This window comes from Lissotriton vulgaris, chromosome 9 (genome assembly GCF_964263255.1).
Source record: "Lissotriton vulgaris chromosome 9, aLisVul1.2, whole genome shotgun sequence".
Lineage (NCBI taxonomy): Eukaryota > Metazoa > Chordata > Amphibia > Caudata > Salamandridae > Lissotriton > Lissotriton vulgaris.
In genome coordinates this window covers 641,766,210-641,790,069 of record NC_141697.1, presented here as the reverse complement: position 1 = coordinate 641,790,069, position 23,860 = coordinate 641,766,210, and the positions used below count along the sequence as shown (strand labels likewise).

The 23,860-nt window shown below is 43.3% G+C and overlaps 1 protein-coding gene across 4 annotated transcripts in view; it reads left to right on the top strand.

Annotated features, from left to right (window-relative positions):
- The window catches only part of RELA (RELA proto-oncogene, NF-kB subunit), a 273,417-nt gene that overhangs the window by 237,488 nt on the left and 12,069 nt on the right, over window positions 1-23,860 (top strand). The window contains exons 9-11 of one of the 4 annotated variants that reach the window (XM_086938309.1): window positions 2,433-2,645; window positions 7,739-7,819; window positions 9,097-9,168. In XM_086938309.1, coding sequence (XP_086794435.1) covers window positions 2,433-2,645; window positions 7,739-7,819; window positions 9,097-9,168 — 366 coding nt within the window. Of the gene's footprint in view, window positions 1-2,432; window positions 2,646-7,738; window positions 7,820-9,093; window positions 9,169-23,860 lie in introns of all 4 variants that reach the window. The other 3 variants (XM_086938310.1, XM_086938308.1, XM_086938311.1) reach the window with 3 other exon arrangements.

Genomic DNA, 23,860 nt, shown 5'->3' with positions numbered 1-23,860 from the left:
ATCGAAGTTTCTTTTGCTCTCACCACTGCTCTGCACTATGCTGGTCCAAGCTGGCAGAATTTTTCAAACCTCCTGAACTGTAAACCATTCGTTTTACTGCTGACAAACACCTAAATCTCCATGCCCACACACCTAAATATCCATACCCTTATCAGTGCTGCAGCTAAAGGTGCACAACATCAAATCAGACTCCTAGGCACACTTGTCTCTTATCCCAGCAAACAAATTCAAAACTGTGGTCCAATATCTAGTTCTATCAAACTTGATAATGGCAACTTGCTATTGACTAGCATTCCCAGAGTTTACCTAGTCCCATTGAAAGCAGCTCTCAACCCTACAACACATTTAGTTACCGGCTCCAGTAGATCCAAACATATCACTCCAGTCCTAGCCACACTTAATTGTTTCCCCATTAAGGCAAGAAGCACAGTCAACAAGTCTGTGCATGGGAGGGTCTGCTAACTATCTGGCTCACAGTGATCATCTCAAGAGACTCCCATTCTGTTTATAGTAGACTTTATCTAGTAATTCCTTAATTTAAAAAAGCCAGAACACTAAAGCAATTTTTCCCGGGAAAGTCTCCCAAAATATGTAACCCCATCCCTCCTGCTATTAGGAAAATCCCTGATGTGAGCACTTCAAAAGAGAATTTAAAATCCTTCACTTCCAGGAGCATCTCCCATTATGATCGGGCATGCCCAACTCAAGTGTTCTGCGATTCTGACAGCCACTATTCAACTTTCACTCTGGGACGAATACTATCATTTCATGTCATTTATATTATAGTTTGATACTTCTCTGGTTTTCCTGCTGTTATACCTTGGTTGAAGTTTTTGCAAGGCTTATGTAAACTACTCTCCTGGGGTCCGGTTTATACCGTAAAAATTAATGTATTAAAAAATAAGTAAAATAATTCTGTTGGTGATGTTCAATAGTGGAGCACTTTTGTTTTGCATTTGTACCTTGTGATGTTGTTAATACATCTATGCATCCCAAAAGTGATATCTGGAGGAGTAGAATTGTTTCACAGCTTTCCTTCTGCACACGTTTGTTGCACAATTTTGATGTTGGACAGGCTCTCCCATCTGAATAATACTGCCGTAAAAATTGAAAATAATTGCCACTTAGATCCCTTTCCTGTCCCATGGAGGTGACATCTTTCATCAGGTGTGCTGACGTTTTCTCATCTAACCCCAGAGCAGTACTGCTGTTCCCTTGTTGGCCCCCAGTGTCTGAGGAGTTCAGATCGTAACTTCCAGTGTTCTTGCTGTCGGACTCGTGAGAAGGCAGCCAGATATTCAGTTGTAACTGATCCGTACGTAACATGTGTCCGTTCTTATCATGAAGGTTGCTCATCGTGGATCTGATTACTGGTAGTAACCATGGTTTCAGTGTTTTGCTAAACATGAGGGAGCTGTGACTTATTTCTTATCCGATTAGATAGTGTTGCAGTATTGTTTGAGAGGATCACTGTTGTTGGTTGGGATTTCGATTCCAATGTTGCACCTTTTGAGCTAACGCTCCGGGTGGGTAAGTGTGAGTTTTTCCCCGGGATAGGTGTGAGGGTCTTTTTCCAATACATAATTGGTGATGAAGATCCGAAAGGAAGATTTAGAGAGAGATTCAAATGCAAAAGTCTCTTTCTTTAAATATCTTTTTATTAGCATTTTTCTGGTTATATATCCAGAAATGCGTATCAAGGCAATGTACCTTGAGAAATTGGTATTTATGCAGTGAAGGAGAAAGAAAGAGTTTTAAATAATGTATAGTACAATCATAATTCACATTTGTTCATAATTATACGTGACATCTGCTAGTTACATGCTTTGCCTCGTTTAGAAACACCATGTCAGGAGGGTTCAAAATGATAATAGGCCCATGCCAAATAAGAAATGCTTCCTTTTCATGGCTGTTAGCCAGAGTTTAGCTCGAGGTCCGGATTTGTACCTGGAGGGATGTCTTTTCAAACCAATCCACGTCAGATTACTTGGAAAAGGAGGAAAGTCGCTGAAATGTAATCACATGCCATGGTTCTGCTGGTTGGATATCTATCCCCACAGGTCCACATAAGCTCTGAAAGAAAAATGTTCAAAAGTTTACACACTTTCTTCTGGTGCCAAAACCACTACATTTAATTAGCAGATACATGGAACATAAGCTTCATGTGTACACCTTCGCCTTGTATTTCTTTTTAGGAGTTGGAGTCCTCTTTTAAAATCTTAAAACGTACTAAAATCTTGTTTGCTCTAAAAAGTTTTAGTTTTGCATAAATAATGTTGTGTGAATGTGACCCTAGCTGACTCGGTCACTAAACTATCACCTCATGTTCTCACACTGTGCTTTTATTCTGTGGTGATGACCCTTGGTATCAGATTGTCCTCTCCCTTATGTGGATTTTAACTGCCCTTCATTTTCTCTCATTTCTTACGCAGAAGATATTGAAGTGCGTTTCTTCCTGGGTTCCTGGGAAGCCAAAGGGACCTTTTCGCAGGCTGATGTCCACCGGCAGGTGGCAATAGTCTTCCGCACGCCTGCGTATCAAAATCAGGCAATTCGAGAGCCAGTGCGCGTGCAGATGCAACTTCGACGTCCTTCGGATAAGGAAGTCAGTGAAGCTATGGAGTTCCAATATTTGCCAGATGAAGGTATGAGCTAGGACGTTTTTCTCTTGTTTTAAGAATTTTGAAAATCACCTTTTAGGGTTTTGATGCAAGTCAACAGTTGGCTTATCTTTTTAGTGCTAACTGGGGAATGTTAATAAATTAAGGTATAAATACCTCGCTCAAATTGCACAATTGCTTGTGGGTGGTCCCAGGAACCTCTAACACAGGAACCCGCTATGGTGGCACTCTGGTCTAAATTATGCACTTTAAAGGACAATATTTAAACAAAATGGCTCAAAAGTCTATTTTTGCTATCAGTTCTGAAGTGTGAGATCACTGAACACTTGTTAAAATATATATCTATAGCATTCACCAGCACTTGGGAGACTGAAAAGCAGTTGTTTTACTGATTTATTTCATTAGCTGAACAAAAAGACCCAAGTAACAGCGACACTCTGTAATGCTTTTAAGTTTGGGCAATGATGCCCTTCCCCACCCTCTACAATGGTAATAAATAGCTTATTGTACTCAGTGCATTTGCATATATGGTTTATGCCTTGACATTTTTTCAGGTATATTTGTTTTACCAAAAGATATTTCAACAGACCTAGAATGCAGGCGGTTACATTTGTGCAGTCACATAAAACTACATTGAAGAGGTCTTGTAGCTATTAAGGACATTCCATTCCATGAGTAAAGTCATTATAACGTGCAATCTGTGAGCCTGTAAGCAATGATTTTTCTCCTATGACTTTGACATTCTCTGGTAATTGACCGGAGTCTGACCTCTGCACTGTAGTAATAAGTGTGTGAATGTGCATTTCTTAGTACCATTCCTTTAAAGAGCACGAGTTATTGGGCACTTTTATTTCCTCTGCCATGGCATAAAATAAAAGTAACAACAATGGAGGAGTACCCCCTGAGGGAAAGAAAACAGAAAAATCTCTGCTTCTAGAGCTGAAAGCTCAGGTCAGCACAGTGTGCCCCAACCCGTTACCGGACAATGCATGTCCTTAAAGAAGACCCCTCACTCACCAACCTAGTTGGTGACATGCTTCATCATCGGGGTCCCACCCTATAGGCTGAGTGCCCATAGGGTGTGCTGCTACACCTGACTACAGTGGAGCGGGTTTCTTTTTTTCTTTTATATGTGCATAAAATTACAGTGAAAAGTGTGTTAAAAAGGGCCAATACTACTCACTTCAAGACTTTATTCCTGAGTGCATGAACCCCTATAAAACCAGTGTGGCACCCGTGCCTAATTAGGAAGGCTTTGGTGTCTCAAAAAGTGTAATATGTTAAAAATAGCGAAGTGTGCTATGTGAATATTATAAGAAAAAAATACATAATAAGGTCTACATGTTTCAACCATTAAAAAGATTCTAAGGTTTTCGTCAGGACCGTGAAGATTGGACGGGGTGGTACGCACCCGCTAAGGTGCGCCCAGCCCTCATGCAATTTAGAGACCACAAATTGTGATCTGGTGTAAAAGGGTGTGTCTTTTCCTCATTCAGACACACCCTTTTACACCAGATCACAAAATTATAGGAAAAGTGATTAAAAGAAAGGGGAGGTTTGAAAGTGGGTGTTGGACCTTGCTTTGAAATTTGAAACCCACGGTGGATACATTCCGATGTCTGTTCCTGAAAAAAGAGGCCCAAATGAAGGTGTGCAGGGAGGAGGAAAGTAGAGGATGCCCCTCTCTAATGAATGCACAGTGATCCAGCACACACCTTCCTCTATTTGCCAAAGGAGCTCTGCCCACCATTAAGGCAAAATACCTCAGCCTAGTTGGCTTCCGTTTTATTCAAGTTCCAGTAACAAAATATATTTTTTTAATTTTAAAACCAAACGTAAGTTGGCCTGCTAATGATATCCCTCTGTCAGTTAACAGTACATTTTCTCTTTGAGTAGTCAACAAAAACTTATAAGAGTGATTGATGATCCCTTTGTATTACGGTAGCAAGTTTGCATCTTCAAATGATACAAATTAGTATCCACAGTTCAATCAGAATCAATGTACGAATCTGGGTTTCTGTTGGAATAACCCACCCACTTTTTGCCAGACTGCTGATGCACTTTGACTTGATGTGCCCTTGGTCCCTGCCAATTTCCTAGGGCCTGTGTTCTTTCCCAAAACTGTACCTTGTACCCCCAATTGGCACGTCTCTGGCCACATGTCAGTCCCTTGAAAAAGGTGCCATGGGTACCAAGGGCACTGTGGCCAGGGAAAGCCAGTAAAGGCTGCAACACTCATTGTGCCACCCTTAAAGAAGAACTGACTTGGCCCAGCCCTACCAGCCCATCTGCAGTTTCCAGGGATCGTGCGGCAAAGGTTGCCTTGTCCTGCAGCCAGCGACCTCCAGACCCCTGGGAGGATTGACTGTCTTCAACAAAGAATCTATCACCTGTGCACAGCAGCTCTGTTCAAAAGAAACTCCCAAGACAGACTCTGAGACTGCTGAGGACAAAGAAACGCGACGCTTGGAACCACCACTGCACTCTACGCCTACAGCATGAATCAGGGTGGCCCACCTTTCCCAGCGAGGTCCCCTAGTGCTCCAGAGTCTGAGTCCACCGTGGGTTGACCCCTCCAGGACTCCCTGACGTTGCCTGCAGCCTCTGCACGGAGACCCCTCTCCCCCCACCCCCCCCAACCGTGAGTGGCCCAGTAAGGTGAAATCCAAAGTCATAAGACACTCCTGCATCCTGCGCCCTGGAGAAGAGAACCTGAAGTCAACCTAAATCCAACGTGAATTACTTACCTTTTGTCTAGGAAATGTCGCAGTGTGATATTTAGGCATATCACACTGATTATCAAAAGTAACTTAAAAAGTAATCCAAGAAGTAACGAGTATTGTAATCTACAAAGTAACTAAAAATTAATTCTGATTATTGACTTATCTGTAAATCAACCAACTGCATTTGAGCCTGCATTCAACTGTAATTAATTGTATACGTATTGCAACGTATTCTTTCACTTGCCTGCACCAGGCCTGGCTTGGTTCTAGGGTTCTAGAATTCTAACAACTAAATATTTGTATACAAACAAATTGGTCTGAGTTCAGTCTTTGAGTGTGTGACATCATTTCTTGTCTGAGTTTGTGCAATAAATGCTCCACACTACCCTCTGATAAAGCCTTACTGCTCGCCCACACTACTGCAATTAGAGAGTAAGGTGCTAACTACTTTTCCCTCTGCCTACCTCAGGGGTTCCACTGGACTCTGCACACTATACCTTACTTTGGTATAGTATAAACAGAGCCAGCTTCGTACAACCAACATTCAGCTATAACTAGAAAGCTATAGATTGAATACAGTCTGTGCAAATATGTTAACTTGCTCAAACCCCTGCACTTGCAAGACTCTTGCAGAGTTTCTGCACAGCAAATGTAGCTGTTCGCTGTACAGTCACACAAAGCATTGCTCTGTCTAAAAAATCCGTGAGTGATTTTGGGTCCACAAAAGGCAGCAATAGTGTGTCTTTTTAAATAAGACGTATTGCATAATAAAAAGATGTAAGCAAAAACAATATTTAGTTATACACTGTCCCAGCATAAAATCTTGTGTGTGTGTATATATATATAAATATATAGATGTATATATTTATATATACCTTTGACTGTCAAAGTGCTTTGAGCAGCTTATTTCTTCTACACTTAGTGACATTTAAAAGGAGTTAAATGAGTGCAATGTATCCTGGTACAAGTGATCCTGCAACCAGATATTTACATTTGTGCAGTTCCGCAAACCTCAATTTTAAAGGTAGGTAGAAAAGCCATGTCTGCATAGGTGCAATTGTTGACAAACCATAAGTGATCCAGAATTATGTTTTACAAGTTTTATTGTATTATCTTTATTTTGCAGGTTGCGAAGGTCACTTTTGTAAAGTTGTCATTTTCATACCTTAGTTTGTCCAGTTGGCATTAAACATCATCTTGTAGTGAAGACCTCACTGGCCCATTGGTTATTTATCTGTCTTTCACACTTAACTCTCCTCCAAAGAGAGATGTTTGACTCTCATTCATGAAGTCTTTCCTAGGCAACGTTTTTCTGCCTGGCACTGCCCTTCTATTTTAACGGCCGTTTGTGAAGGGTACTTGCTGACACTTGCTTCTGTGAAGGGCGGAGATTTTACAGACTCAAAGGGTGGTGGAGGTAAATGCAACCATAAGTGTTGTGTGTTGTGCTTTTATCCTAAAGCAGCCATGGGGGTTTGCTGTTGTAATAATCATGAGAGGTAGAGAAGAAAGCTTGAACCACGCTTAGTTCTTTTGTTTTGAAAAACTGGAACAACATGGCATGGTTAGCTTACATTTGCCCTTTGTTAGCTTTGACAAACCGGTACTGGATCATAGTCCGGAGAAAGGAAGTAGGAGACTGTGCAATAATTGTGAAGTGACTCACTTAAAAAAATGTTTCTATTAGTTTATACTTAACCATGTATAAAATGCTACTACCACTATTGTGGCACAAAGCAGACAGGAACAGAAAAAAATCCAAACCCGTCTGCCATATGCTCGAAGAATTCTTTTGTGCCTTGAAAAGAAATGTAAATGCAGTTCTTCAACTTTACCTTGACTCTCAGGAATGGGAAAGCTGCTATGCAGGGCATGGAAACTGGCACACAAGGCTAATGGTTTAAAAACACTACATTTTCCAAAAAACATAGAAGATTCACTTTGAAACCATAAAAATCTGATGCTAGGCAGTACTGTGCATTTATATTTACAAACTTATGGTGTTGCTCGCACCAAATACTGATAAGCTGTCTGGAGCATTACATAAACCTGCAGACAAGGCTTATGGTGAAGAACACTGCTCTGGACACTACAATTGTTTCATTTATTATGAAGATACCCTAACCCTTACAAGGAGACTTTAGGACAAGAATCCATGCCAATATTCTTACAAACTCTGTAAAAAAGTGTTTCTACTTAACCTTTGAAATATCAAGTGGCAGTGGTAGAATGGACCTTATAATTGTGAGTGCCATCTTGCCTGCTTTTATTTCAGTTCATGAAGTTTTTTCTTAATTATCTCACCATTGTATCTAAACTATAATCTGATCATTTCACAGTTGGCAATATTAGCTGATTTCCCAGGCTCCTCTAAAAATTCTAATTTCTTTCCAGGGGACCTTCATCGAATTGAGGAGAAGCGCAAGAGGACTATGGAGCACTTTAAAAGCATGGCTAAGAGCATCCCATTTACAGGTATCACTGGTGTGGTGGCTGAACAAGAACCTCCTTAAGGGACACTGTTACAAGGGTGGATAAAAGCCATAGAAAGGAAGGATGTCAGGGTTAAAACACTCTTCCCACATTGATTTAATTTAGAAAGAACAAAGCAGGAGCATCACAACTGTAGGTGGGTAAGTGGATTGAGGAGGAGGCAAAACTTCAAATAAGAGGACTGTAGTGTTCAAAGTGGAAGTTATGGAGTCAGCAAGGATTTATGAAGTGGTCCCTCGTGTGGTGCTCAGGAGTCCACCTCTGTTTGAAGAGTATGGACGTGATGTAGGCCTCATTACCAACAAAAGGGCAGGTGAGCCTATCCTAAATTATTGGTGACCCATTCACTTGAAAGTGTCTGTGCAGGTGGGTCTGGGAAGAAAGGTAGAAGTCAAATGTAGAAGAGAGCAGTAGAATTACATTTAACTGAATTGTCATGGAATAGGTTAGTAGATTCAGGAACATTCTAACCCTTTGCTGGTTGTTAAAAAGGGGGAGGGCTCATTTGTGGATGCAGAAGTTTGAAAAGTGGAATCAAGTTTTGCGGATACCATACCCTAAAGGAGGAAGATCTTTTCACACAACTAATTGAGGAAACATGTAAGCATTCAAACAGAAGAGGATGTATGGGTAGGAAGATAGAAAAGAGTCAATTTGGTGGAATGGCAAGGTATTCCTCAATAGCTGCATACACCTTGTATAGACACCATGTACATCTAGAATTGTAACCTGGGAATGCTTTAACCAGCTGTGAGTTGACATTGAAGCCCTCCATATATCATGCAAGTCGAGTTAAGGAATATGGTGCACCAAAGTTCAACAACGAGGAGAAATCCATCAGTTACTTTTTCAAAAATTGGGATCACCATCACAGGTCAGCTGAGTGACAAATCATTTTTTCCACGGTACCTGAAAGGGTGGAGAAAAGCAGAAATAGAGACATGGTTTATTGAAATAAAGTCAGACTTTCAGGAAATTAAGATGTGACAAATTGGGGCCTAAGTTTCAGAGACTTATCTAAAGAACACAAACCAGTTTATGCCTTGAGGATGATTCCACTATGGTACTCCATCCATTAAATTGATACTAATAAATGGGTGCTGCATTTCTAGGCTATGCGGTCAGGCTGTTGTGTCTGGCTGTATTTTAACTCTCAAAACTAAAATCATCCTTCATGTTGTATCACATTATACTATTCATTCCTCACTATTTGTGCCGCATTTGTTGTTAGGTTAACTAATGCTTGCTTTCTTTAGCAGCATCCACTGATCCAAGAATGCCTCGCAAAATAGCTACTCCTGTTCGGACTATGAACCCAACACCAAAGCAAGGTCAGTCAAGTACCATTGACTATAATTTATAAGCTCACATTCATCTGCTGGTTTGTTGTATATGTTTAAAATTAATACATTTAAGATAAAGCATCAATTAGAATGTATTTGAAGAAGCATATTTACACATTGGCAGATTAAGTTAATGCCATAGAATATTTCATGCTTTGAATGAGGAACAGCACTTAAAAATAAAACCAATATTATCAACATATAAGACGGAACCAGAAGTAAGGGAACATACTTCTTTAAAAATGGAGAAGGAATTAATAGTGCACCACAACTCGGCGAACGTTTGACTATCTATCTGACCCCAAGACTTGTCATGGGAATGTGCAAAGGATACTGTTCAGTGTGGGGAACAAGATGGGCAGACCTATAGGGTGGTTGAGCAAACACGACTTCCTGAGTAGGGGATAGTTGGAGAACACTCTAGAAGGTGAAGGGAAACATAGCCATAGTACAAGTATTCACAGTTTACTTTTAGTCATTATATTGATCTAAGACAAAAGGGGGGATTTCCACATTTTAGAAGGCCTCTTAAGGGATGTCTGACTACAGAGCTCATCGAACTTGGAAAAGTCTGAAATAAAGATAGAAATCATAGTAGATGAGCCAGCCATAGGGCGGATGGGGAAATAATGAAGCCCACATGGAATCTCAGCAGAGTTATTTAAGAAACTATGGATTTCGTGTAGGGATTTAGAGTGTACAAGAAAGTGTGGCGCCTGTGCTGGTAGCAGTAAGTATGGGTAAAGACACAAGATAAGAACGGTGCAACAGGGTCAGAGGAGACCCAAAAAACCTCTGTAAGGGTTGGCAAGGGCCCAACCAAATAGATACAACACAAGTCCTGTGCACACGTTATAATGAGTTGATCATATAGGTTTTTGTTTTATAAAAGAAATTTAGGGAGCGCAAAATTATAAGTAATGAGACAAGGTAGACACATGTGGATAGTTTCTTTCAGATGTATTGGGCCTTTCTGTTCTGGAAGGATGACATCAAGACAAAAACAACAACCAGCCGACACGTGTTTCGTCAAGCGAGCCAGTTGGCTCGTGACTCTTCAGGGCTGGGGGGAAAATAAAATAACACAGTATAGTATAGAAGGTATAAACATGAGACGCTATCAAGCTTATAGGTGAAAAGCGCAGGAAGACACCTCACTTGTGTGCAAACTCTTATATAAGTGAAAAAGAAAGCAACATATATACATAGTCATCGTAACACCACGCAGGTCATAGAAAGGAACCTAGTGAGAAAATCATGATTTTAGAGTAACAGGAAACGCTATAACCTTGAGTCTAGAATCGGCGCAACCAAACAGTATCTATGTTTAGCAAACATGTCAAGACAAAGATATGTAGGGAAAAACAGAATATAGATAACAAAATAATTCTTAGTGACGTGGCGCGTGGGTGGGAAAAGAAACATTAATCCGGTGACATGATTTAATGATCGCTATTGATGGAGTCAATTTAGGAACCAAATAGCTTGTCTAGTTTCATGAAAACAAATCATAACGTTCTCCATTCATCCTGGTACATTACATACTGACGTTATAATCGGTGGCATGGATCCATGAGAAAAATGATTAAATTAACGGTCCCATTATTAACAAGGTACTTGTTACCAAAAAACAGCGGAAATTCAAGATAAAAAATAAAAAAACAACAAATCACTAACCATCATCCGACCGTAGAAAATTCAGTAAATGATCCATTAGATAATGCCTCATGCAGTTCACTACAACATTTTGCTAATTATACCTAGAAGTGTGACTGTAGTGCACTTCAAGTAAAGGAATTTGATCTTGGACAGAGTTTCAGGGTCGAGGAAACATGTTATTGACATTCATCCAGTACATGCAGAATTAAATATATGACATAATCGAAAATTGCCCAACTACACAGCACATAACAACTTATAAGAATTATACCTAAAACGGGCAGCAGAAGTGAAGTCAAGGTAGAAAAGAAATGTACGATGACAGAGGTGAAGAAAAGTGAAACGCAGCGCATAATTAATGCGTGTAAATACCTGTGGGCGGTGTGAGTGTAAACGGTTCTGTGGGGGAGAGGAAAGGGACGGTATAAGTGGAAATTAGGTCGGTCTCAATAAATTATGAGCAAAGGAGTCCAATCCAAAATAAACTAGAGCATGGTGATAATAAAACTTACTAGGTAGCCGGTGATAATTCCAACCCAGTTTTAACGGGTTAAATATAATGGATTGTCGGTAAGGTTAACGGTAGAGTAAAACAACGGGCGGGTACATCCGTCGTTCTATTTGGCAATCTAAAAGAAACAAAAGCACGAAATTATGTAGCCTCTGGCAGGGTCCCTTAGTACAAATGGAGTGCAATTATCCATTCAATTTTGCTCGAATTTTCTCGCCACACTAGGCTATTTTTATCTGACAGTTGCTACGAGCAGTGTTCTCCCACACCGATGAGAAACACCACGCGTTTATCCATTTTGGCATCTTCATCCAGGTAAGCTCGATCCCTTTGGATAATTGCACTCCATTTATACTAAGGGACACTGCCAGAGGTTACATAAGTTTGTGCTTCTGTTTCATTAATTAGATATTTTTTTAGAGGCCTTTAAGTTTCTCCCCGTAAGAAGTTGTACACCAGCGTGGCTGCTGTTCACCATGGCTAAAGGTTAGTAGGGTAAAGGAGAGAGGCGCGAAGTGTCATAAAGTGGAGTACAGTGGAGTGGTGTTCAGTAGAGTTGAGTGGCGTGGAATGAAGTGGATTCTCATGGAGTAGTATACAGTGTTGTGGAGGGAGTAGAGTGTTGTTGTTAGGCTCCTGCCCAACCCACACACTGCAGGAACGAGGTGTGTCCCAACCACTTCCCCGACTCACCGGTCACTCACTAGATGGTACAGATGAGTAAACCGATGACCCAGAAAAGGGGGTGGAATATATATGAAGGCACCAAACCTTCCACCCCTGTAGAGCGTAGTACAAATAACACCCTCCTCGCTTCCGCACCTGCATAAACAGGGAGACAAATGATACAGTTCACAATAACCTCTCAGTCCCCAATCCTACCTCTGTAACAAATGACCATATCCAGCAGTTCACCACACATGCACTTACCAGAAACAAATGCAGGGTTTGCTCCGAGGGGGGTCCAGTCCAGGGTATAAAAAAATCCAAGATAACTTCTCTTGTAATAGCCTTTAAAACAGGACTAGTAATTCGGGTGTTTGGTTTGGGCGTGTAGGTATTCACAGGGTAAAAAACATGCCAAAATAACGGGCATGAACAAAAAACCCCTGTGTCTCTGAAAGGATTGTGGGGGGGAAAGCAGGGGAGCCGAGAATCGATAACGGCTCGTTTCTCGGGAGGACCGAAAGGCAATACCCAGCCGGGATACTACTCAAACGTCTGATCCGCCCATAACGAGGCGGAACGGTTACCACAAGACGTGTTTACAGCGCGAACGCCTAGCGTCCGTTAATCTTCTTTAGCAACGTCTCGGGTACAAAAGAAAAAAAGACACTATAAGGTGTCTGACAAACAGGAGCCCCTGGATGTCGTTGGCAAGTCTCTAAAAAAGAGAAGGGGGACACCAAAACAGGGAAGTACACTAACTGACTAACTACGAAGTACAAGGGAAGGGGCGTCCAGGAAACAGGAGGGAGGGAACAGGCAGGTAACAACAACGGGACTTCAGGGCAAGGGAAGAGGGAGAAGGAAGAAGACAATACTCCAACGATTCTCACGAGCCCGTGAGAATCAGCAACAGCCAACAAGCTTCACAGGAACCAAGATAGCGGGAACCCACAGGTTAGCAATAACAAGCACCAACACTATGGTAGGACTCCCTTTTATACAACTGGCGTGTCATGTGACGGTGAAGACATGGTCATCAAAAGAGGACTGGGGACCGAATCCTAACAGTACCCCCCCCCCCCCCAATGACCCTCCCCATGGGCCGGGGCTTCCGGGGATGTTGTCTATGGAATAGCCTCACTAAACGAGGCGCATGCACCCCCCCAGCTGGTTCCCATGTCCTATCTTCCAGGGCATAGCCCTTCCAATCCACCAGGTAATACAACCTACCCCTCCTACGCCTAGAGCCAAGGATAGCCTGTACCTCTAACTCCTCCTGGCCACCCACCAACACAGGGGCGGGAGGGGGCAAGACCTGATCTGACGGAACAAATGGCTTCAACAATGAGGTGTGGAAAACTGGATGGATCTTATAGTCCGATGGCAACAACAGCTTCATAGCCACAGGGTTGACCACCTGTACTACCGGAAAAGGGCCTACATACCGGGGCTGTAGTTTGCGTGACCCCTGTAGTCGCAGGTTACGTGAAACCAACCATACTTGATCGCCCACCTTGTATCCAGGGGCCGAGACCCTATGACGATCTGCCTGTACTTTCATAGCCGCCTTGGCTTCCTGTAGCCTACCCCTTGCCGCTTCCCAGATGTCACTCAATCGTTTACACACTTCGTCAATGGCTGGCATGTGCCCAGTGGGTTGGATAGCTAAGGCTCTAGGATGGTATCCCATAGAACAAAAGAACGGTGTCATTCCCAGGGCCGTGTGCACACTATTATTATAGGCGAATTCTGCTATGGGTAAAGCCGTCACCCAATCACATGACAGAGACGTAATCAAGCACCTCAAGTATTGTTCCATTGTCTGGTTGGTGCGCTCCGTCTGCCCGTCTGACTGAGGATGATACGCAGATGACAATCGTATATCCATCTTGAGCACCAGACAGAGCTCGTCCAGAAATGGGACACAAATTGCGCCCCCCTGTCTGATATTACTGCTGTAGGTAATCCATGTAACCTTACAACCGAAGTCATAAACTCCAAGGCCATCTCCCTTTCTGTCGGAATCTTTTTAAGTGGTATAAAGTGCGCCATCTTGGTGAACAAGTCCACTACCACAAGGATGGCTGTGAAACCAGACACCAAAGGAAGGTCAGTGACGAAGTCCATACTGACAGTATGCCAAGGGGAAGGAGGTACCGTCAACGGCTGCAACAGACCAGAGGGCTTACTATGTGAGGGCTTATTGATGGCACAAACAGGACAGGCTGACACATATCGCTGAATACCCTGTGTCACGGTCTCCCACCAAAACCACCTCAAGCACAACTCCTTAGTCTTCCCCATACCAGGATGCGCGACTAAGGAGGAGGAGTGACACTACTCCAACACCTTTCCTCTCAGCTCTGGTGGAACAAACAACCTATCACCTTGATATAACAACCCATCCCGGAACACCACCTGAGACAGTTGTAACCATGGGCCCAAATCCATCCTGCGCAACTGGTCTTTCACCGTAGACGCAAACTCTTCCACCGAAGCCACTCCAACAATCTTCCCACTATCGATCATAGGTCTACTCTCCTTCCCTGATTTCACCTCCTCCGGGTCGATATGGATCCGAGACAGTGCGTCAGATTTTATCTGTTGCGCAGCGGGTCTGTATGTTATGATAAAATCATATTCATTGAAAAACAAAACCCATCGCATCTGTCTTGGCGTCAATGCCCGGGCTGATCTAAAAAAAACTCCAGATTCTTATGGTCCGTATAGATCGTGATCGTATGTCTGGCCCCCCACAGATAGTGACTCCATTCCTCAAAGGACAGTTTCACGGCCAACAACTCACGTTCCGCCACAGTGTAATTGCGTTCGGCAGGCAACAATGTTTTCGGAAAATAGGCAATAGGATGCATATGGCCCGTGCCCTCCTCTCTCTGCGACAGTACCCCACCCACCGCACCAGCTGAAGCATCTGTCTCTACATAGAACGGTAGAGCAGGATCAGGATGGGCCAGCACAGGAGCGGTCGTAAAGGTCTTCAATAACAACCGGAAGGCACTCTGAGTCTCCTGGGACCACAAAAAAGGAACCCCCTTTCGCAACAGACGAGTCATAGGCGCCACAATATCAGAAAAACGAGCGATAAAGCGCCGGTAGAAATTGGCGAACCCCAGAAGTACCTGTATGTGCTTAACCGTGGATGGCACAGGCCAGGTCACGATCGCCTGTATCTTTTTTGGGTCCATACGTATTCCTTCGGCTGATATCAGGAACCCCAAAAATTCCACCTCTACCACATCCAACTGGCACTTTTCGAGTTTGGCATATAACCGATGTTCCCTCAATTTCTGCAGCACTTGTTTCACATGCTTGTGATGTTCTACTCCTGTCTCCGAAAAGATAAGGATGTCGTCCAAGTACACAATTACGGTTCTATCCAGGTACTCGCTCAGAACTTCATTAATGAAATACTGGAACGCCGCTGGCGCATTTCACTGGCCAAACGGCATCACACAGTATTCAAACAAGCCATGTTTGGTTTTAAAAGCCGTCTTCCACTCATCCCCAGGCCGCACACGAATCAGATGGTAGGCTCCACGCAAGTCCAGTTTTGTAAACACCGTGGCCTTGCGGAGCTGATCCAGCCACACGGGGATGAGAGGAAGAGGGTACCTGTTCTTCACGGTGGCCTTGTTTAATGTCCTATAATCCACACACGCCCTCAACGTCCCCTCCTTCTTCAGTATAAAGAAGATCGCTGAAGACACAGGTGAAGAAGGACGTATAAACCCTAGTCCTAGCATCTCATCCAGGTATTCCTTGAGGTGTTTCTCCTCAGGTTCGGATAGTGCATAGATACGACTGCAGGGCAAAGGAACCCCTTCCACTAGGTCGATCCTACAGTCAAAAGACCGGTGTGGTGGTAAGCTCTGTGCGTAACCCTTGTCAAAGACATCTATATAAGCAGCATACTGCCTTGGGACCCCACTTTCCTCCATGGCTGCACAGAACAACGGAGGGACCTTCTCACTGGCCTCACTATAACAATGTCTCAAACAGTAATGTGAATCCAAAGTCACTAGACGCTGCACCCAATCAATCCTGGGATTATGCTCCTGGAGCCAAGGCACCCCTAACACCAGACCGAAGGAAGGCGCATCAATCAAATCAAACACCACCCGCTCCGAGTGTCCATTTTCACACAACAACCGCAGAGGCACAGTCTGTCTGGTGATGCAACCCGATGACAATTCAGTCCCATCGATCGCTCTTACTGACTCCGGTTGCTTCTTATAATGGCAAGGGACACCTAACTTCTCTGCTAGGGAGATATCAATGAAATTACCAGTGGCACCTGAATCTAATAGCACCGATACTGGTACCCGTCTTTGCGCTGCCAACAAGAGCTGGGCAGAAATGTCAAAATGCCTGGGCGCCAAATCCACTGCTCCCAACACCTCATACAGACCCCTTGACTGCTCAGTAAGTCGGGACCTTCCCACCTGTACATATGCCACCTTTTTTCCATACCCTACGCCTGACGGTTTAACAGGACACTCCCTAGCAAAATGACCTCCCTGTCCACAATAGAGACATAAATTCTTATCTCTTCTCCTTTTCTTTTCTTCAGGGGTCAGAGGCCCCCTTACTCCCCCTATCTCCATTGGTTCCGGTACAGACTTCTGTTCCCCCAGGGGCTGTTTCACTTCAGTTTTCATAAAGTTTCCTCGGGACACCTGAAAACGTACTCGATCCCCACGTCGCTCTGAAAGCCGGTGGTTCAATTTCACTACCAGGTCTATGAACGAGGCGCACTCTTCTGGTGGATCCACCACCTGCGACACCACATCCTTCAAATCATCATTAAGACCCTGGTAGAACAATGAGGTCCGCTTTTCCGCTGGCCAATGAGTCTCAGAAATCAACCGGTTGAAGGTCGCTATATATGTGAGTAGGTCCTGTCTGCCCTGTCGCAATTTCAGCAATTCAGAATCGCTGGCTTACATGAATGCATGTTTAGCAAATAACCCTCGCATCAACTCCTTGAAAGCCTCATAATCCCGCAACACCTGATCCTTGCCTTCTACTAAGGGTATAGCCCACTGGGCAGCAGTACCAGCCAAATATGAAAGCGTAAAGGCTACCTTCGCCGCATCGTCCGGAAAGGCACCAGGCCTACACATAAAGTGTAACTGACATTGATTCATAAACATCCCAAATTTCCCACTGTCTCCATAGAATCGTTCAGGCTGAGCCAGGGGAACAGGAACAGGGGATGTCACAGTGATAGCGACAGGGGTACCGCCTCCAGGATTGCTCTGCCCCACCCCTCCATACTGGAACGTAGCTGGCTGTATAATGGGCGCCTGACCTCTTGGTTGTACGTGCTCACGCGCCCTTACTGCGCCCAACTCCTGTCTCAATCCTACGTTCTCCTGTCGTAAGTCCTGCACCTGAGCTTGTAAGGCAGCTAGGGCACCCACTACATCAAGCATGGTGGGGGCTTCCGCCCCTGCCATGGCCCCTGATTCCACATCCATCCAAGTTCGGGCAGTGTATTTAAACGTGGGCTTGTTATTCTGTTAGGCTCCTGCCCAACCCACACACTGCAGGAACGAGGTGTCCCAACCACTTCCCCGACTCACCGGTCACTCACTAGATGGTACAGATGAGTAAACCGATGACCCAGAAAAGGGGGTGGAATATATATGAAGGCACTAAACATTCCACCCCTGTAGAGCGTAGTACAAATAACACCCTCCTCCTCGCTTCCGCACCTGCATAAACAGGGAGACAAATGATACAGTTCACAATAACCTCTCAGTCCCCAATCCTACCTCTGTAACAAATGACCATATCCAGCAGTTCACCACACATGCACTTACCAGAAACAAATGCAGGGTTTGCTCCGAGGGGGGTCTAGTCCAGGGTATAAAAAACTCCAAGATAACTTCTCTTGTAATAGCCTTTAAAACAGGACTAGTAATTTGGGTGTTTGGTTTGGGCGTGTAGGTATTCACAGGGTAAAAAACATGCCAAAATAACAGGCATGAACAAAAAACCCCTGTGTCTCTGAAAGGATTGTGGGGGGGAAAGCAGGGGAGCCGAGATCCGATAATGGCTCGTTTCTCGGGAGGACCGAAAGGCAATACCCAGCCGGGATACTACTCAAACGTCAGATCCGACCATAACGAGGCGGAACGGTTACCACAAGACGTGTTTACAGCGCGAACGCCTAGCGTCCGTTAATCTTCTTTAGCAACGTCTCGGGTACAAAAGAAAAAAATACACTATAAGGTGTCTGACAAACAGGAGCCCCTGGATGTCGTTGGCAAGTCTCTAAAAAAGAGAAGGGGGAAACCAAAACAGGGAAGTACACTAACTGACTAACTACGAAGTACAAGGGAAGGGGTGTCCAGGAAACAGGAGGGAGGGAACAGGCAGGTAACAACAACGGGACTTCAGGGCAAGGGAAGAGGGAGAAGGAAGAAGACAATACTCCAACGATTCTCACGAGCCCGTGAGAATCAGCAACAGCCAACAAGCTTCACAGGAACCAAGATAGCGGGAACCCACAGGTTAGCAATAGCAAGCACCAACACTATGGTAGGACTCCCTTTTATACAACTGGCGTGTCATGTGACGGCGAAGACATGGTCATCAAAAGAGGACTGGGGACCGAATCCTAACAGTTGTAGAGTTAAGTGGCAGAGTGGAGCACAGTGTCATTTGAGTAGAGTGTCAAAGAGTGGTGTGGCATAGAGTGTGGTGAAGTAGTGTAGTGTAGAGTGGAGTGGTGTAGATGGTGTTGCGGAGTGGCGTACAGCATAGTAAGCTGCCAGAGTAGAGTAGTTTGTCAAAGAATAGAGTGAATTAAAGTAGCATGGGGTGGCATAGAGGGAGTTGCGTAGAGCATTGTAGAGTGGAGTAGTGTCATAGAATAGCATAGAGTGGAAAAGAGTGATGTGGAGTAGAGTGTCAGTGGAGCAGAGTTTAATGGAGTAGAGCATCATAAAGTGGAGTATCCTGAAGTAGAGTGACCTAGAGTGAGGTGGCGTAAAGTACAGTGGTGCCGAGTAAATTAGCATAGAGTGCAGTGACGTGAAGGGCACAGGTTTTGAGTAAATTGGTATAGAGAGCTTTGGCATAGAGTGCATTGGAATAAAGTAGAGCGGTTCAGAGTAGATTGCAGTGATGTAGAGTGCAGTTATGCAGAGTAGTGTCTGAGTGCAGGGTCATAGAGTGGTGCAGTGAGATGTAGTACAGTGGTGCAGAGTAGTGTAGCAGGGTTTCCGTTCTCCCACAGAACTGTGCATAGAGATCTAGAACCTTAGTGAATTAGGGTGACCCAAAACTCACCTTAGTATCAGAAATCCCCTTACCGAGCTATATACAGTGTCTCATTGGTCATTACAAACTCCCAATGATTTAGACAAACCAGAACATGAACTTTGAATACCTCAGGTATCGTGGAACACAGGAACACTCTTTCGCTCTTTAATCATTTCAAACCACAACGGGGAGTAAAAGAACACACGTGCAAGTTTGAAATATTTATTTTTCAATGCAAGGTTCTCAAACGCAGTATCTTATATAATACTAGCATACATATTATAAAAATCAGAGTTATCAGCATAGTCACTAATCCTTAGTAAGCGAACGGTGATAGCATATTATAATGCAAAATTCTATAGAAATCTGTATCACCTATATTTCGCGCACCCTATTTAGCATACTATATTGTATCTAAGAAGGTCTCATTTGGGCTTTAGCAGGGCGGGCCCATACCTCTAAATGTCAGCAGAAGAAGATCACATCATCAGCTACCAACTCTGCATGCAAAGCACCATCAAGTGTGTTTTTGCATTCTCAGTAACTCTATCTTAAACCCGCGTAAAGCCCAATGTTGGCAGCAACATTATTTGTGTTATGTCTAATGTGGTGCGAGGATCAGGCCTCCCAGCAATCTTGTGTTAGGTTATTCTTAGAGGCTATAGCTCTCAGTGTGCAGACAGTGTACCAAGTGTACCAAGCACGACTGATATCAGAGCAATAACATATTATTTTCAAATAAATCACATCTTTCGTCTAGGTTGAAAGCTACAATAATAATTATGTGCCGTGTGCAAACTGAAGCCGAAGGAAAATATGTCGTTTAAACATTTAATAAACTCATGCTAACTTAACACAATATATAGAAAAGCATTAACTATATGACACCCCCCCAATGATCCGAGGACGGTCAAGAAACAAGCCAATAATATAATAAAGGCATAACATGAAAGCAGAGTTCAATAATATTGAGCCAAGCTAAATGTATGTATGTGTATAAAAATTAACAATACAAAAATATGTATGAATGCCTATAGTGGCCAAACAAAAATGTAAAAAATCTCGAACTTGAGACCTAATATAAAATCACAGGCCTAGAACATATGAAGTAGATTGTCCGTAAGAAAAAATGGCACCATTCAGAATTACTAAAAAGTCACGTGCCAGTATAGTGAAAGTCTCCAAAGCCACTCATGGGTGGATAGAATATGCAAAATAGGTAGCCACAGCTTCCAACATGAAATCACTGTCATCATCCGAAAACAGTTCAGCCATCCAATTAAGCAATGGGAAAGAACATACGTGCTCCTCCAACATCGGACCCTCTAGCAACATCAGAGGGCAACTCGGTGGGTTCTCAAGAACGCTATGTGCCAGAAACTCATGCGCCGCTGCGGGGATGTCCCACTGACCCATTAGTCCATGCATCGCTGCCAATGCCATAATACTTGCGCCAGAACAAACCAACTCGTGAGCAACTACGGGGCCCATCAGGTGATTAAAATCGACTCCAGGAGATAACGGCAAGCAGAGACACAAATCAATGGCCCAGTCAAAATCTCAGCTCAGGCAATGAAACACAGGCTGGATACATGTGAAATAGGAAAATCGAAACGATAATCCAAATGCCGTGCTTAAGGTCGCAAGCGGCAGGGTGCCATAGTAATCAAGCATCCGGTTGCGAAACAGTGTCAGAAGGGGCTGAGCGGCTTCTTGCGCAGGATGGGCATCCATGTTTTAGGAAGCAGAATAATATCAAAACGCCTGCAGCTAAAGCCAGCAAAACAGGGAATCCGCCAAACAAGCTAAAAAATATTGAATGGAAGAAAGCGGGGATAACACCAAAAATCTTTTCAAATGTAGTCACGAGACCACTGCTAACCAATTTAAAAAAATTAGCTAAGCCAGACGTGGAGGAGGCATTAAAGATCTGATGAACTAATTCGCAGAAATGAAACGGCAAGTCAGTATTTAAAAGTGCCTGCACCTCTGTGCGTGTGTTAGCTATGTGAAGGACATAAGTTTCACGGGCCGAGCTCAGGGCCACTTCTTTTTGAGACAAAAGAGCCCTTATTCGGCTCATACCATTGAACTCCGCTTTCAAGGTTGGGATGCGCGGCCAGATGGAAACATCTGAATTCCCATGCGTGGGTGGATATAACACGTTCTTGCAACACACCACACGTTCTGATACAGTAACCACATAGGGGATACCGACCATTAACCCACAACACTCCTCGTTATTCAAAAGTAAATAACTACCGTTTGTCAATAAAGTGAATGTGGGAACAATTGCAGGAACTGGTGTGCCATTTAAAACACAGGCCAAATTAGGCCGGTCCTGATTACAAGAACCATGCAACTGGATGTGTCTGCTTATCAGTGAACGGTCAGGCGACTGTGTGCATTCTTCACCATTCAGATTCACTTCCTTTCCATCCTTCAAGCATCTGTACGTGTATGGTAAAGACCATGCCTCATGTAGGAAAGCACTGCCTAGTGGTTCATATCGCCCTATTGCAATATATCTCATACAATTAGTAAATTTATACAAAGCAAATGGTAAAGTAATAACACCATGGATAAGCCATGTAGCAGCAGCTGCTTCAGCTACAGAAAAGGGCAAAGATTCTAACTTTTCAATGTGTAACATAGAAAATGATGCATCTCGCATGGAAAGCATGCGCTGCTTGTCAGTCAAATTAAATGGGGCAAATAGTGATGACACGTTCATGTAACTCCAAGGCACGCGACCCGCTTTCAGAGTCTGTAGTGTCCATGCAAACTGCATCACAGAACGCAATTGATTTTGTCCATGGTACAATACCGACACTTCATCATTCACAATGTCAACTACAGAAGAGACAATATTGTTCAATGTGTAAATTCGGGAAGAAAGCATGTTAATACTGTTATCGACAACTGCAAGCACTTTCTCCAAATTTGCTTGGTCAATTGCCCTTAGGCGCTTAGCAGCCTCAATTTGCGAAAATTTCCAAATTTCATTGTAAACTGCATAAATCCACCGTTTAGACCTACCCTTAGCCGGGCCTTTTATAAAATCATTCAAATCCACGTTTTCAGTTAACTGAGACAGATGTAGTTTAACTGCAGCTAAAGTGGAATGTTGTAACCAATTCTGACACAGTTTCCCCACAGAATAAGTGGTGACAGTATAATCAGTTTCAAAACGGGGATTAGGTCTGACTTGTGTGAACCCTTCAGCCAAACCCAGAAAACGACGTTGGCAAGAATCAGCACTCCTATGCCACATCAGCCAACCCTTCGGATCCAAACTGGATATATTAAATGACGAATTGTGCAATAGAGCTTGTAACTCACGAATGGACAATTCAGTATAATTACCCCACCCTGAATATTCTTCCAATTCGGGGATAATTGGTGTATTTAATTTTTTAGAAGAAGCCAATCCAAAGCATGTTGTTTGGGAAATAGATGAATTTAGAAACAACATGTGATTCGGGATGAGACATGCACGGTGCAAAGCCTCAGTGCCTTGTACCTGCCAATCTTTGGTACCCCAAACCGATTTAAGGTCAATTGTTCCTTTCCAAATCTCGTAACCATCTACAGCTAATCTGTCTAGAAAGGACTTCGAATACAGCAATTTTGTATTGGTAAGTCTAACTTTGGACATGGACTTTTGTGTCATTTTGAAATAAAATGACTCAGGATTTGATTGATTAAAATCTGTAAAATAAGTGTATTTTTTCAGAAATGTATTGGAGCTGCCTCCCAATGGAGCAGGGCAATGTTCCCACTGTGTGTAACTTACAGCAACCCTCCTGGAATTTGTCTTATGTAAAAAATGATTACCATAATGTTGAAAACAAAACAAATCACCATAATTAATAGAATCTAAATATAAATCCTCAGCATCAAAGGCAGCATAGCATTTCAAATCAGAGAATAATGCTTCTACGGCCTGAATATCCCAATTAGCAGAACATATATTTTGTTTAATCACATTCCCCATGTTTACTCTAAGCTCAAGGACAGGCCAAGCAGTAATGTTGACTGTATTCAAGTCTCGTTTCAGTCTGTGTGCTGAATGTGAAGAGGAAAGAGGGGCCAATGTTCCATTAAGGTACCAAATTCCTGTTCTTTCTTTAACATAGTGGCCATTGATCAGGCGGAAAAAATAAAACACAAAACCAATTGACATAAAAAGGTAAAATGAAAATAGAATCAACCAAATGTATGTCCAAGGGGGAATTAAAAAATGTTTTTTTAAATAAGGTGGCATATTTTGCAATAGTTGAGGGTTTCTTTGAAAGTTCAGAAACCGAGTCAAAAGAGAATCTGGACTGGTCGGCCAAACGAGTCTGCAAATCTGGCATAGATAAGTCAGCAGGATAGGTGATGTTCAGCTCATCAATGTTAGTAACAGGAATAGTATTTAATAAAGGACTGGATATAGCAGGCATCTCGAGGGACACCTCCTGTTCTGCACCAGAAGTAATAGCCAGCACAGAATGCCTCACCATGGTAGGACAGGATACAGCCGGTGTCATGCTATGAAGAATC